At 44.5% G+C, this 15,135-nt stretch overlaps 1 protein-coding gene across 3 annotated transcripts; it reads left to right on the top strand.

Moving 5' to 3' along the window:
• Positions 1–487: 487 nt before the first annotated feature.
• ELSPBP1 (epididymal sperm binding protein 1) lies at positions 488–13,145 on the top strand. Of its 3 annotated transcripts, none has more exons than XM_081506119.1 (6): positions 488–656; positions 6,299–6,436; positions 8,520–8,666; positions 9,703–9,861; positions 10,767–10,931; positions 12,694–13,145. In XM_081506119.1, exons 1-5 carry the CDS (start codon positions 587–589, stop codon positions 10,922–10,924), a joined length of 672 nt encoding a protein of 223 aa, XP_081362245.1. In that variant the 5' UTR covers positions 488–586; the 3' UTR covers positions 10,925–10,931; positions 12,694–13,145. The 3 variants fall into 3 exon arrangements, 2 of the variants coding, with proteins under 2 accessions (XP_081362245.1, XP_081362246.1); XR_014058490.1 differs by having other exon boundaries at positions 572–656; positions 9,703–9,838; XM_081506120.1 differs by lacking the exon at positions 9,703–9,861 and having other exon boundaries at positions 572–656.
• Positions 13,146–15,135: the final 1,990 nt, after the last annotated feature.

The raw sequence follows: 15,135 nt of genomic DNA, 5'->3' as shown, positions 1-15,135 counted from the left end.
GCAACCAGAGCTAGTAGAAATTATGATTGACAAGGATAGTAATGCTGATTGTTACTGTACTTTTAATAGCCAGCTGAGGAGATGGGTGTGGTACATGAGAACCTAGTGGCATCAAGTATGTTGAGTGTCTAGCCTGGAATATAGTAAGTGCTCAACAAATGCTTCATCTTTCCTTTCCATCACACCTTCTCCTCCATAACGACAGAATATATATATGTATATATCTGCCTGCAATGTGGGAGACCTGGGTTCGATCCCTGGGTTGGAAAGATCCCCTGGAGAAGGGAATGGTCTACCCACTCCAGTATTCTTGCCTGGAGAATCCCATGGACAGAGGAGCCTGGCAGGCTACAGTTTATGGGATCAAAAGAGTTGGACGTGACTGAATGACTAATATTTTAAAAAATAGCTTATTCTTACAAAGTGAAAAGTGAAAGTGTTAGTCATTCAGTCGTATCCGACTCTTTTGATCTCATAAAGAAAATAGCCTGCGTGACATCAAACCTGGGAGTTAGTGGAAGAGGAAGGAAACCCATGGAGCCAAATTTTTGTCTTCCTTCAATCCAGAAAGAAGAAGCCAGCCGAGATGAATGGGTGGCCCAGTTACCTGCTGGGGTGGATGGCCTTCCTCCTCTACTCCTACGAAACAACTGGAAGTGAGTATACTGGGAAACAATGGGGAGGATTTGGGACCTGGAAAGAATGAATGGACTGAAGTAAAGATGACTGGATCCAAGTAGGGAGAAGATAGCCTAGTAGAAATCTCAGACCGACGTCGGGTGTGGCCCCTGGATCTGCCACTTTTTCTCTGTGTGACCTTGGTCATGCCCTGTAACCTCTCTAAAGTCAGTCCTCAACCGTGAAAGAGGAATAATGGCATTCACCTCATGGGATGATGTTGAAGACTAAAGAAAATAACAGACACAAGCATCTTTCATAGATTCAGTGCAGGGTAGTGAAGTCGCTCAACCATGTCTGACTCTTTGTGACCCCATGGACTGTAGCCCACCAGGCTCCTCCATCCATGGGATTTTTCAGGCAAGGATACTGGAGTGGGTTGCCATTTCCTTCTCCAGGGGATCTTCCCGATCCAGGGATCAAACCTGGGCCTCTCGCATTGCAGGCAGACTCTTTACCATCTGAGCCACCAGGGAATCAGCACATGGTAAGGGGAATATAAATATTTTAATATAAAGGGGGGGCTCTATAATTCCAGTACACTGAAAGCTCAGAATCTCTTACTTGAACATTTCCTTTATACTCATTAAAAAAAAAAAAAATTGTGGGGCTTCCTTTTTGGCTCAGTGGTAAAGAATCTCCCTGCCAATGCAGGAGACACAGGTTCAATTCCTGGTCCAGGAAGACCCCCCCACACACATGTTTATGGATTGATTTATTCAATACACATTTTTATATTTATTTATTTGGCTGCGACAGATCTTAGTCACAGCACTTGGGATCTTTTAGTTATGGCAAGTGAGCTCTTAATTGCAGCACGTGGGCTCTAGTTTCCCAGCAAGGATCGAACCCAGGACCCCTTGCACTGAGAGTGTGGAGTCTTAGCCACTAGACCACCAGGGAAGTCCTTTCAATACATATACATTGAGTGAATCCTAAGTGCCTGGCTTTGTGCTTTGGTCCAGAAACATAACAGTAAATAAAACTCATGCCCTACACTCAGAGTGCTTACAATGAATGGAAGTGAGAGATACATAAACTGATATTATCTTAACAACTGGTGAGTATGGCACTGCTATATTTAAGATGGATCACCATCAAGGACCTACCGCAGAGTGCAGGGAACTCTGCCCAATGATATGTGGTGGCCTGGATGGGAGGGAGTTTGGGGGAGAATGGATACATGTATATGTATGTCAGTTCCTTTGCTGTCCACCTGAATCTATCACAGCATTGTTAGTTGGATATATTCTGATATAAAATAAAAAGTTTTTTAAAAATGGTAAGTACGTTTACAAAGATTGGCCCAGAGTATTATAAGAGCAAGCAAGCGTGTTAATCTAGGCTGAACCAGGTCTTGATGAATGAGTAGCAAAGTCGTTCTGGGCAGGATGAAGGACATGAGCAAAATGCCAAAGACAACATGAAGGAAGGTCAAGGGAATGTTAATCATGGAGTGAGAACAGAGAGGTCAGCAAGTCTCGGATTATGGAGGGTTTTAACCCAGTTAAGAAGATTAGACCATCTGCTGGACTACTTTACAGATGGCTAATAGTATCTATTAGTGTTGATTTTTGCTAACAGCTCCCAAGGATAAACTTAATTCTATGTACACAGGGTACCAGCCTGCCCTCCCCACCACCACCAGTATCCTGTATACTCAGGGGTCTTCCTGGGTGAGGACAATCATTGATGATGAGGACAGCTAACTTCTGTTGAGTAGTATCTGCCCGCCATGCAGGAGACGCTGGTTTGATCCCTGGGTAGGGAAGATCCGCTGGAGAAGGGAATGACAACCCACTCCAGTATTCTTGCCTGAAAAGTCCCAAGGAGAGAGGAGTGTGGTGAGCTACAGTCCATGGGGTCACAACGAGTCATACACAACTTAGCAACTAACACAACAACAACAGTCATGCTCCAGGTACCCTTTTAAGCACTTTCCAGATATTAACTTTACCAAACCAAGATCAAACAGTTCTGAGACCCAGAGGAGACCCAGAGGTGAAAAATGCAATGTTACTTAAAGATCCCTAATTGTATCAACCCACTGATGAGTCTCAAAAATGGAGGTCTGTCTTTTCTACTTTCTCCCAACCCATCTCTCATCCCCATCATGGATGTTGCCAAAGTCATCAGGGTTAAATACCTGGTCCAGAACAACGATGGGGCTATTAGTTTATAGACCTTGAAGACAGAGACTGTGTCTTGAACATCTGTGTTAGTGATGGACCAATTGCTGTAACCAACAATTTCCAAATGTCAGTGGATTAACTCAATAGAGGTTCACATTGAACTTCTCTCAACCTCATTGTGGGTGTTTGGTGGGACGCCTCTATAGTTGTGATTCAGAGGCACAGGATCCTTCTGTTTTGTGGCTCCACCATCTCCTAGGGCCTCGGTATTCTCTGCAGGGTCCTCTTTATCAGAGTTTCTCAACCTTGGCATTGTTGACATTTGGGATAACTCTGCTCTGGACTCCTGTCCTGTGCATGGTAAGATGTTTAGCAAGGGACTTCCCTGGTGGCTCAGTGGTGGAGAATCCACCTGCTAAGGCAGGAGATGCAGGTTTGATCCCTGGATCAGAAAGATCCCTTGCAGAAGGAAACGGCAACCCACTCCAATATTCTTGCCTGGGAAATCCCATGGACAGAGGAACCAGCCATGGGGTTGCAAAGAGTTGGACGTGACTTAGCAATTAAACAACAACAACATCCTTACCATGGTCCAGTGGTTAAGAATCCACCTACCAGTGCAGAGGACACAGGTTTGATTCCTAGTCCGGGAAGATTCCACATGTCAGGGGACAACTAAGCCCATTTACACCATAACTACTGAAGCCCTTGCACCCTAGAGCCCATGCTCTGCAACAAGAGAAGCCCCTATGATGAGAAGCCCGTGCACCACAACTAGAGAGTGGTCCCCACTCACCACAACTAGAGAAAGTCCATGCATAGCAATAAACACCCAGCACAGCCAATAATACATTTAAAAAAAAAGATGTTTAGCAATATCCTTGGCCTCTACCCAGTAGGTATCAGTAGCACAGCTACCAGTTCCTCCCTCTCCCTCTTGTAACAACCAGAAATGTCTCCAAACATTGTCTAATGTCCCCTGGGGGGGGTCATAATTGCCCTTTCTCCATTGAGATCCACCATTCTATGCCCAGCTGGCAGACAGAAAAACAAAGAAGTGTGCAGGGCTGACTGAAAAAATTTTTTTGAGCCAGGAAATGATAACATCATTTTAACCCACATTTTATGAGTCATAACTTAGTCCATGGCCCCACGTAACTATAAGAGAAGCTGCAGACCCTTCTCCAGCAGTCCAGTGGTTAAGATTTCGCCTTCCAGTACAGGGGGTGTGGGTTCACTCCCTGGTCAGGGACCTAAGATCCCACATGCTCTTCAGCCAAAAACCCAAAACATAAAACAGAAGCAATACCGTAACAAATTCAAGAAAGACTTTAAAAAACATGGTCCACATCAAAAAATCTTTAAAGAGAGAGAGACTGCAAAATGGATTCTAGCTATGAGCTCAGAAAGAGAAGGAAGCTGTGTTTGGTGAATATATGGAAGCTTAGCCTCACCATCTTTGTAACATGAGCTAACACACATGCCACAGGCAGGAAGACAGGCATGTACATACATGCACACACGTGCATGCACATATGTGTGTGCAGACACATAACCTATCAGAGCATCTTACTCGTAGTAACCCATCATTATTGCTTTGAGGGAGGGAAAGAGGAACGTGGAGGAGATGGCAAAGTGAAAGCAAGGGCCGTTCTGATCCTGCTGAAAAAAATCCAAGTCCTCATTCTAATTGTTGCTGTTTAGTCACTAAGTCGTGTCCGACTCTTTGTGACCTCATGGACTGTAGCCTGCCAGAGTCCTCTGTCCATGGTATTTCCCAAACAAGAATACAGGAGTGGGTTGCCATTTTCTTCTCCAGGGAATCTTACCAGAGCAGGGATCGAACCCATGTCTCCTGCATTAGCAGGTGGATTCCTTACCGCTGAGCCACCAGGGAAGCCCATTCTCACTCTACTAGTTCTGCTCAAAAAAAAAAGGTATTAACTTTAAATCACTCCTTGTATGGGTCCTTATTTCCTTCTCCATGAAACGAAGAATTGGGTTAGCACAGCATTTCATTTTTCTAAGTTTTTTTTAATGTGGATCATTTTTAAGTCTTTATTGAATCTGTTACAATATTGTTTCTGTTTTATGTTTCTTTTTTCTTTTTTTGGCCTCGAGACATGTGGGCTCTTAACTTCCCGACCAGAGATCGAACCCGCACCCCAATGTTAGAAGGCGAAGTCTTAACCACTGGACCATCAGGGAAGTCCCAGAACAGCATTTCTTAAGATGTGTTTCAGGGACCACTCGTCGCTAGCACTATTGAGTAATGGGGAAAAAAATAAAAAGGACAACTCAATATACTCTCAATTAACTCTTGTTAATTCAATCCTCATTTGCATATGGACTTTTGTGATGAACCCGTTATTGAAGAAACCTGTTTAACGCTATTTCACATGCTGTTTCCCAGACTTATTTTATTCTGTCAGTTATTTTTTGAGCATCTGCTATGAGCAAGTCCCTCTTCTAGGTTCTGAGGATACTTGGTGTAAAAGACAAGTCCCCGTCCTGGTACAGAAGGATAGAAAGGTCAAGAGTTGTGTTTTCTAAACTTTACTCATCCAAGTTCACCCCCTCCATACCTGCCAACACCTGCATGCCATCAAAAATATTCTGTACTCAACAGTTTTCTTTCAATGTACTTACTCTTCCTGAATACATTTATTTTAAATGAATTGTTAGCATCAGCCCTGTAATCTATAAAAGCACTACTACTTGCCATAAATAGGAAGTACAAATAAAAATAAATACTATGAGAGCAAAAGCCTATTATTAAATTCTACTAGATACTATTGTCCTAATAGGGTTTTGAGCCCGAGTCCTGCTCTCTCTCTTTCTTTTTTATTTTTATTTTTGTTAAAAAGGGAGATTATTAAGTATTAGAGACATGGTAGAGAAATACTAGTATTAAATTGAAGCTTTTTCTTTTATGTCATCAGAAGGATTGAAAAAGCATTGGAAAATGGAATGGTTTTTCAGTCTGTGATTCAAAATTATTTTTTTCCAAAGATTTTTTTATGTGGACCATTTATTTTTTAAAGTCTTTATTGTATATGTTACAATATGGCCTCTATTTTTTATGTTTTCTTTTCTATTTTTTTTTTGGCTGCCAGGCATCCGGGATCTTAGCTCCTCAACCAAGGATCAAACCCCCACCCCAGTGAACCCACATCCCCTGCATTGGAACATGAAGTCTCACCCACTGGACTCCCAGGGAAGCCCCTCACCAAAAGTCTCTTGTATGACATTTGTGGTAGCCATGCTGGTTTGGAGACATAATATATCTTGGTTGCCTTCATTGTTTATGAAACTCATTCCTACTACTCTGGGTCCAAACATAAGCTGGAAATGTTCTTAAATGTCATTAGGAAGTTAGATGCAAAGACTATACATGCAGACTTCAGGCCATCATATAAAGCAGACCAAGTCTCATCCTTGGCTCTTTCTTTGGGACTAATCCCCTACTTTGTCCATCTGTCCTGCAGATAAGAAAGATTCATGCATCTTTCCCTTCACCTACAAGGGTTCTACTTACTTCTCTTGCACCAGAGCCAACAGCTTATCCCCCTGGTGTTCAACCAGAGCCATTTATGACGGACGGTGGAAACACTGCATGACAGAAGGTGAGTGGGACCGTGTCGTCCGGTCAGCAGGTGTCTCCAGAGGACGGATCACAAAAGAGAACGTGTAGGCGTGGATAATATGATCTTTTTTTGTTGCAGTTAAGTTATAATATGTAGGTGTGCTTAGACAAAGCTCTGGAAGGCCAAACATTGAGTGTTAATAGTGGGTAATAATGTTAAGGATCATTGAGTGAGGAGTTTCCCGGCGGTCTAGTGGTTAGGACTCAGCACTTTCACTGCCGAGGGCCCAGGTTCAGTCCTTGGTCAGGAAACTAAGATTCCACAAGCCACATGACGTGGCCCCCCCAAAAAGATAATGGTGTTAAAAATAGTGCTCTCCAAGACATAGAAGCAAACTGAATGTCCATTGACAAATGAATCAATAAAGATGATGTGAGATATACACATGCGTGCATACACACACACACACACACACACACAATGGAATATTACTCAGTCATTAAAAGGAATGAAATAATGCCGTTTGCAGCAACGTGGATGGACCTAGAGATTATCACACTAAGTAAATCAGAGAAAGACAAATGTCTCATGGTGTCATTTATAAGTGGCATCGAGAAAATGATGCAAATGGCTGTGCTTAGTCCTCAGTCGTGTCCGACTCTTTGTGACCCCATGGACTGCAGCCGGCCAAGCACCTCTGTCCATGGAGATTCTCCAGGCAAGAATACTGGAGTGGATTGCCACGCCCTCCTCCAGAGGATCTTCCCAACCCAGGGAAGCCTAAACACAAATGGACTTATTTATAAAACAGAAACAGACTCACAGACACAGAAAACAAACATACAGTTACCAGAAGGGAAACATTGCAAATATTGCACTAAGGTGAGTCATATGAATTTTTTGCTTTCCCAGGTCATATAAAAGATATGTCACACTGTACTACAGTCTAAATGTGCAATCGCATTATATGTCTTTAAAAAAAGTACATACCCTTAATTTAAAAACTATCTCATTGCTCAAAAATGCTAACCATCCTCTGAATCTTCAGTGTGTTGTAATCATTTTGCTGGTGGAGGGTCTTACCTTGATGTTGATGGTTGCTGACTGATCAGGGTAGTGGGTGCTGAAGATTGGGGTGACTGGCCATTTCTTAAAATAAGACAACAAAGAGGTTTACTGTATCTATTGACTCATCCTTTCATAAACAATTTCTCTGTAGTCTGCAGTGCTGTTTGATAGCATTTTACCTACAGTAGAACGTCTTTCACAATTGGAGTCAGTCGTCTCAAACCCTGCTGATGCTCTATCAACTAACTTCATATAGTATTCTGTATGTTTTATTGTAATGTCAACACTCTTCACAGCATCTTCACCAGGAGTAGTTTTCATCTCAGGAAAATACTTTCTTTTCTTGTCCATTAGAAGCAACTTCTTACCCATAGGTTATGTATTTCATGGTGCCTCAAAACAATTACATTCATCACATCAAATATCACTGATTGGGTTTCCCTGGTGGCTCAGTGGTAAAGAATCCGCCTGCTAATGCAGGAGACGTGGGTTTGATCCCTGGTCCTGGAAGATCCCACATGCCTCGGAGCAACTAAGCCTATGTAATAAAAGAAAAACAAAAATCACTGATCCGCCATAACAAATACAATAATAATTTCAAAGTGTGGAATATTGGGAGAATTACCAAAATGTAACACAGAGACACAAAGTGAGCCAATGCTATTGGGAAAATGGTGCCGACAGACTTGTTCAAGGCAGGGTTGCCACACACCTTCAATCTGTGAAAAATGCAATCTCTGCAAAGCACAATAAAGCAAAGTGACTAAAAACAAGGTAAGCCTGCACTGTTGCAAACTCCTCTGTAGTTCAAACAAATCAGGATCAACTGGTTGAAACTGAATTAGAAAATTACAAGTAGATATATATATATTTTTAATTCTGGAAAAGAGGTTCCCAGGGACTTCCCTGGTGGTCCAAAGGTTAGGACTCCGGGCTTCCAATGCGGGGGCACAGGTTCGATCCCTGGTTGGGTAACTAAGATCTTGTGAGTCTTGCAGCCAAAAATGAATGACCAGAAAAAAGTCAAAGCACTCACGGACTTCCTTCTGTACAGATTACCCACGATGTGTCTTTCCCTTCATCTACCAAGGAAAGCCCCATAATGGCTGCATCACGGACGGCACTTTCTTTGGAAGGCAGTGGTGCTCAGTCACTTCCAGCTTTGATGAGAAGCAGCAGTGGAAATACTGTGAAACCAACGGTGAGGCATTGCAACAAGGAGGGTGTGTTTGGTGTGGGTGGGTCGCTGGCCAACGATGATTCTCGCGAGGGCATGGTGGCAGGGCAGTGAGCATGCGTGCTCAGCTGCTCAGGCGTGTCTGACTCCTTCTGACCTCCTGAGCATGGCTCTTCTGTCCATGGGCTTCTCCAGGCAAGAATACTGGAGTGGGTTGCCATTTCCTCTTCCAGGGGATCTTCCCGACCCAGGGATCAATGCAGGGTCTCCTGCATTACAAGTCCCCCAGGCCAGCGTGAAAAACCACTTGTGCTGAGGACAAAAACCATGGGCTGTAGTTCTGACGCTAGTTTTCAAGGATTTCTATTTCTAGAATTGACTATTAATTAGATTCACCCAATGCCACACCCACACTGCATTCCAATGCACCTTAACCTTTACTCTTACTTCTAGGCCTCCTCTTAACAGAGTAACAACCTCCATTCATTCTAGTGCCTTCTCTGTGTTAGATCTGATCCAGAGGCTCTATATATAATAACCCACTGAATTTTCCCATGGAAGCTCTACCAGATGCTATTTTTTCCCACCATTCAGTAAATGGTCCCAATGAAACAATGGCCCAAGGTGATGTCAGAGTTAAAATTTGAATTCAAGTCCATTTGACTCCAAAGCCTGTGCCTTTTTACCTTCTCACTAAGCACTGTTGCCTCTAGAGATGAAAATGTATACAAGGTACCTATCTCTGAGTACATTTACTCCTACATAAGATTCTGCATGTGTGTGTGCTAAGTTGCTTCAGTCCTGTCTGACTCGTTGCAACCCTTCGGACTGTAGCCTGCCAGGCTCCTCTGTCCATGGGATTCTCCAGGCAAGAATACTGGAGTGGGTTGCCATGCCCTCCTCCAAGGGATCTTCCCAACCCAGGGATCGAATCCTAATCTCTTATGTCTCCTGCATTGGCAGGCAGGTTGTTTTTTTCGTTTTTTTTTTTTTTTTTTACCACTAGCGCCACCTGGGAACATAAGGTTCTAATTATGTTCATTTCCATCATTATTTTCAGAGTATGGGGGAAACTCTTTCAGCAAGCCCTGTATCTTCCCTGCCATATACAGAAATAATGTGGTCTCTGAATGCCTTGAGGATGAAAACAACAAGCTCTGGTGTCCAACCACGGAGAACATGGATAAAGACGGGAAGTGGAGTCTTTGTGCCGACACCAGTACTATGGGGAAGGGGACTGGGTGGGCATGGGTGGATTCCTTCATTCATTCACTCAACAAACATCTATCCCAGCCCGACTGTGTGCCAGACCCTGAGCTGAGCACTGGGGCTATGATGATGAATATGCAGATTCCTGTCCTCAGAGATCTGATGAACAAATAGCGAAAAGAATGCCATAATGCAACAGGCAAAAACGTGGTCTCCTTAAGATCCAAGAGAAAGGGGCCAGTATAAAATTTAAATATTAAATACCCAACACTCATACAAATAACGAGTATGCTATATGACAAGGTTTTGAAAAATCTGTTAATAATGGAACTGGAAAGATGGTAAAGCCAATTCAAAGGACTTAACAAGAAGCATCCATGGATGCTCAAGTCCTTTATATAAAATGGTGTAGAAGAGTTGAAAGTGAAAGCCACTACATAAGATGTTATATGTCCTACTCTTTGCGAGTAGTCATGTCCTACTCTTTGTGACCCCATGGACTGTAGCCTGCCAGGCTCCTCTATCCGTGGGATTCTCCAGGCAAGAATACTGGAGTGGGTAGCCTATCCTTTCTCCAGATCATCTTCCTAACTTCAGTATTTGTGGGTTGTGGATCCACAGACTCAGATTCCGTCCCTGGAACAGGAAGGTCCCCTGGAAGAGGAAATGGCAACCCACTCCAGTATTCTTGCCTGGAGAATCCCATGGACAGAAGAGCCTGGTGGGCTACAGTCCATGGGGTTGCAAAAGAGTCCAACACGACTTAGCGACTAAACAACAACAGCAACACCACATCACCCCTTCAGCAGGAGCCTCTGAGCAGAGTTCAAACAACACAAGCCAAGTGAGGATGAAGCCTTCACGGCAGTGTAAGACACAGGAGTAACCACCGTCTTATCTCCATTTCCTCCCTAGGAATTTCCTCATTGGTTCCCGGCTTCCCTTGCCACTTCCCGTTCAACTACAAAAACAAGAATTATTTTAACTGCACCGACAAAGGATCAAAAGAGAACCTTTTATGGTGTGCAACCTCTTACAACTATGACCGGGACCACACTTGGGTGTACTGCTGATGCAAAGGTGAGCTCTTTTCCTTTCAGCGTGATTTGCTGAGTTTTCCAGCAAGATGAGTTCTATTTCTCAGAGAAAAGGTGAACTTAGCGGGGGTGGGGGAGGCTGGGACAACTTCCCAAAGTAGAAGACAAGAAGAGATAGGGATGTCTCTGAAAAGCAGAGGAGCAGGGTGAGTAGGCGAGCGAATGATTTCAGAACCAGAAAGGTGTCACTCCAAATTTTAGGTCTGGGAGGATTTGGGTGTGAAAAATTCAGAAAGTGGAATTTCTTGAGTTGAGACTTTAAATGAAAGGACAAACTTGAAAGGAGATAACCAAGACCTCTCTGGTCCCCCTGATGACTCAGCAGTAAAGAATCTGCTCACCAGTGCAGGAGATACAGGTTCAATCCCTGGGTTGGGAAGATCCCCTGGAGAAGGAAATGGCAACCCACTCCAGTATGCTTGCCTGGACAGAGGAGGACATGGACAGAGGAGCCTGGTGGACTATGCTTCATGGGGTCGAAAAGAGTCAGACATGACTTTGTGACTGAGTACACACACACACACACACACACACACACACATGCACACAAGTCCCCAGAAGCCTTGTTGTTGATCCCTTACCTGCTTCACAGAGTAGCTAACCAAGGAAAAATTTAGGTTCACCTCTCACCTTCTCTCCAACCTCAGCCCATACATCATCAACTGTCTCCACAGGACCAATGTCATCCTTCCTTTTTTCTATGCTTTTCCTTCCAGCTTCCACATTCTAAAGCCTATAAAAATTCTCTCTAGACCTCCTGCACTGACCTTGTCACATTGTAATTTGGAATTTGAAAGTAAACAGAAGCCCTCTCATCAGATATGTAACCATCCTGGTGATTCCAGCAGTATTTATCCTTGCGATTGCATGTGGCTTATAGAACCAAAATTGGTGGCTCTCCCTGAAATTTAGTTTGATGGTGAAACTTATCTTCCATGTACAGAGGAAAGGTGAGGAAGTCGGCTTGGGACTCTAGGCACCATCTTAACAGTGGTTGGTGTTGTTGTTTAGTTGCTAAGTCATATCTGACTCTTTGCGACCCCATGAACTGTGTAGCCTGCCAGGTTCCTCTGTCCATGGGATTTCCCAGCAAGAGTACTGAAATGGGTTGCCATTTCCTTCTCCAGGGGATCTTCCCAACCCAGGGATGGAACCTATGTCTCCTGTATCTCCTGCATTGGCAGGTGGATTCTTTGCCACTGCACTACCTGAGAAGCTCCCATCTTAACAGGGTGAATACTAAAAAAAAAAAAAAACACCCACGTGGTTCCCAATCTGTGGCTAAGTCTAAGAACATTTTTAGTCTCCAGCCTCAAATTTGTAACCATCAGAGAAGAACTATCTCGGGACTCCCCTGGCGGTCCAATGGTTAGAACTCCATGCTTCCCCTGCAGGGGGCACAGGCTAGATCCCTGCTCGGGGAACTAAGATCCCCACATGCCGTGCCACACAACCAAAAACAAGCAAACAAATAAACAAACAAAAAGAGCAGAACCATCTCCTTGCAAAGCTGCTTCTACCGAAACTATTACAGCATAGGTGAGGTTGAGGTGCTTATTATTCACCGACTTGATCCCATGAGCCAAGTGAGGGGCAGGGGGTGTCTAACTGCTCTTGGCTCAGCTGCGTCATCTTATTCCCAACTGAATCTTAAAAATCAACATGAAGTCACTTTTTAATTCATGTTACATTTGAGTCAGTGTGTACCTGTTACCTGAACACTGGCTTTTGATTTTATTTTCAAGGGAAGGAGACACATCTCCAGTGGAAGGCTGACATATTAAGTCTGGAACCTGCTTCATCTTTTTCATCGAATCTTTCAAGCTTAGATAATCGCCTTTAGAAAGAAGCTGTTCACCGTCTTGCTTCATCACTCGGTCCTTTGTGAAGAATAGAGGGAAAATGTGGTCTAACCACCAAAAGGGAGCCCCACGTTAACTCGGGCTGCCTTTTCCGCTTCCTAGAATGACAGATATGGTGAGGGATCCAAAAGTGTGGGGAAGGAAACACTGGTGACTGAGTTGGTGATTCACATGGTGCGGAGATCAGATTCTCAGCCCAGGGACTCTAGGAAATAACTGCAGCCTGCTATCTCTTTCTGGGGAACTACAGACTTGGGTGGAGCATTTGTAGGTACTTATTAAATCATTAATAAATAAATCAGTTCATCAACGGAGGGTAGAAAACCCATTGCAAGGTGGCCTCAACTATTCCTTTACGGTGCCCGTGACAGACATCAATAATCGATTACAGACTGTTTCCTGTGAGCCCAGATGCAACCTCATGTTGTTGGTGTTCTTCTCTTCCTCTCCATTCTCTCCTTCCTTCTCCTCTTCCCTCTCCTCCTCCTCCTTCATAAAATCCCTCTCAGTGGACTTCCCTGGTGGTGCAGTGGATAAGAACCCGCCCGCCAATGCAGGGGACACGGGTTGGATCCCTGGTCCGGGAAGACCCCACATGCTGCAGAACAGCTAAACCCCTTTGCCACAACTTCTGAAGCCCGAGCTCTAGAGCCCGTGCTCTGCAACAAGAGAAGCCACCGCAGTGAGAAGCCCGTGCACCGCGATGAAGAGTAGCCCCTGCTTAACACAACTAGAGAAAGGCCACACACAGCAACGAAGACCTGTCACCAACAAAAATAAATATTTAAAAACAAAACAGAAAAACCCTCTGGGCAACTACTACCATTGTCCCTCACCACAGCCAGACATTAGGAATAGATTTTAGCCATTCAGCCTCATTCACTGCCAGTCTGATCGTTACAGTCACATGATGTCGCATTGATGTATGAGAGGTCTTTTTCACTCTAGCTTAACAGCCATAGCACAGATCTTCACTCAATCACATAAAAACACCCTAGCAACCGTAATCGTCCTGTTCCCAGATCCTACATCTCCGTCCCTTGTTTAGAGCCTTTGCATCTCATTTTCTACCTCTGCCCGCCCCCCACTTCCTCACTCACTGCACTCAAACTGCTACTCTGTTCCTTGAACTCATCAAGCTCACTCCAGCCTCTGCCTTGCTGGTGCTGGAGTTCTCTTCCCCTCTTGAGCTTCTGTAGCTCTCCTCCTCACCTTGTTCAGTCTCTGCTGAAATGCCCCATGATGGAGAGGGATGCGTGTCACTAGATCTACAGAAGACTTGCCGCTCACCTCTGGGGAGTGCTGTCTGCAGGCAGCCTTCAGCGGTCAAGCCGGAATCAGGGGTGTCCTCAGCTTCAGAGATACCTCCCTTGCCCGAGCTCATGCCCTCCCCAGGACAGTCCATATGCAAGAATTGACCACGGGCAGATTTAAAGATCCAGCTGTTTCAACCCAAATGAGACAACTCAGAAGAGCTGTGTCAAGAGCGCCTGTGGACTCTGCTGAGATTGTTGAGCTTGCACCATTGTTCAGCTTCTCCCTCTGCGCAACCCTAGTTCCTTCCCAAATATCAATCCCAAGGATACGGTTTGATAAACCTCCTTCATGCTCACCTCCACTCTCAGACAAGGGAGAAACCCTGGGAACCCAACTGAAGACAGCTCATCTCTAAGTGCCCTTTCTGACCCTTTCAGTAAATTAAGCCGCTCTTGTGCCTTCCCACCAATTCTCTTGGTATAACCACTCCACTTCCTCAAAGTATTCATCCCAGTCTGAACTTCTATTAAATGATCGTTTTTGTCTTCTCCCCTCACACCAGACCATAAGCTCCAAGAAAGTAAAGACTATCAGTAAACTATCTCCAGGACCTGGAATAATCCCAGGCTCATAGGACGAACATGCACTGTCCACTGGGGCTTCCCTAGAAGCTCAGCTGGTAAAGAATCCAACTGCAGTGCAGGAGACCCTAATTCGATTCTTGGGTGGGCAAGATACCCTGGGGAGGGATAGGCTGTCCACTCCAATATCCTAGGGCTTCCCTGGTAGCTCAGATGGTTAAGAATCCGCCTGCAATTAGGGAGATCTGGGTTTGATCCCTGGGTTGGGAAGATCCCTGGAGAAGGGAAAGGCTACCCACTCCAGTATTCTTGCCTGGAGAATCCCATGGACAGAGGAGCCTGGCGGGCTACAGTCCATGGGGTCGTGAAGAGTCAGACACGACTGAAGCAACTTAGCACAGCCACATGGGGCTATTTAAATTTAACAAGTAACTCATAAAACCAATGATGTATTAAGAAAATGTTATTAACTTACCAAAATAAAAAT

This window comes from Giraffa tippelskirchi, chromosome 7 (assembly GCF_054371585.1).
Source record: "Giraffa tippelskirchi isolate mGirTip1 chromosome 7, T2T-mGirTip1v1.2.pri, whole genome shotgun sequence".
NCBI lineage: Eukaryota > Metazoa > Chordata > Mammalia > Artiodactyla > Giraffidae > Giraffa > Giraffa tippelskirchi.
This window is presented reverse-complemented; position numbering and strand designations above follow the sequence as displayed.

What these genes read in the sequence shown, in the direction of transcription:
- ELSPBP1 (XM_081506119.1), top strand. Translation starts at nt 587, where the DNA reads ATGAATGGGTGGCCCAGTTACCTGCTGGGGTGGATGGCCTTCCTCCTC. An exon ending in GAAACACTGCATGACAGAAG is followed by an intron (nt 6,437 to 8,519) that starts GTGAGTGGGACC and finishes CCTTCTGTACAG; the next exon opens with ATTACCCACGATGTGTCTTT. An exon ending in GAGTCTTTGTGCCGACACCA is followed by an intron (nt 9,862 to 10,766) that starts GTACTATGGGGA and finishes TTTCCTCCCTAG; the next exon opens with GAATTTCCTCATTGGTTCCC.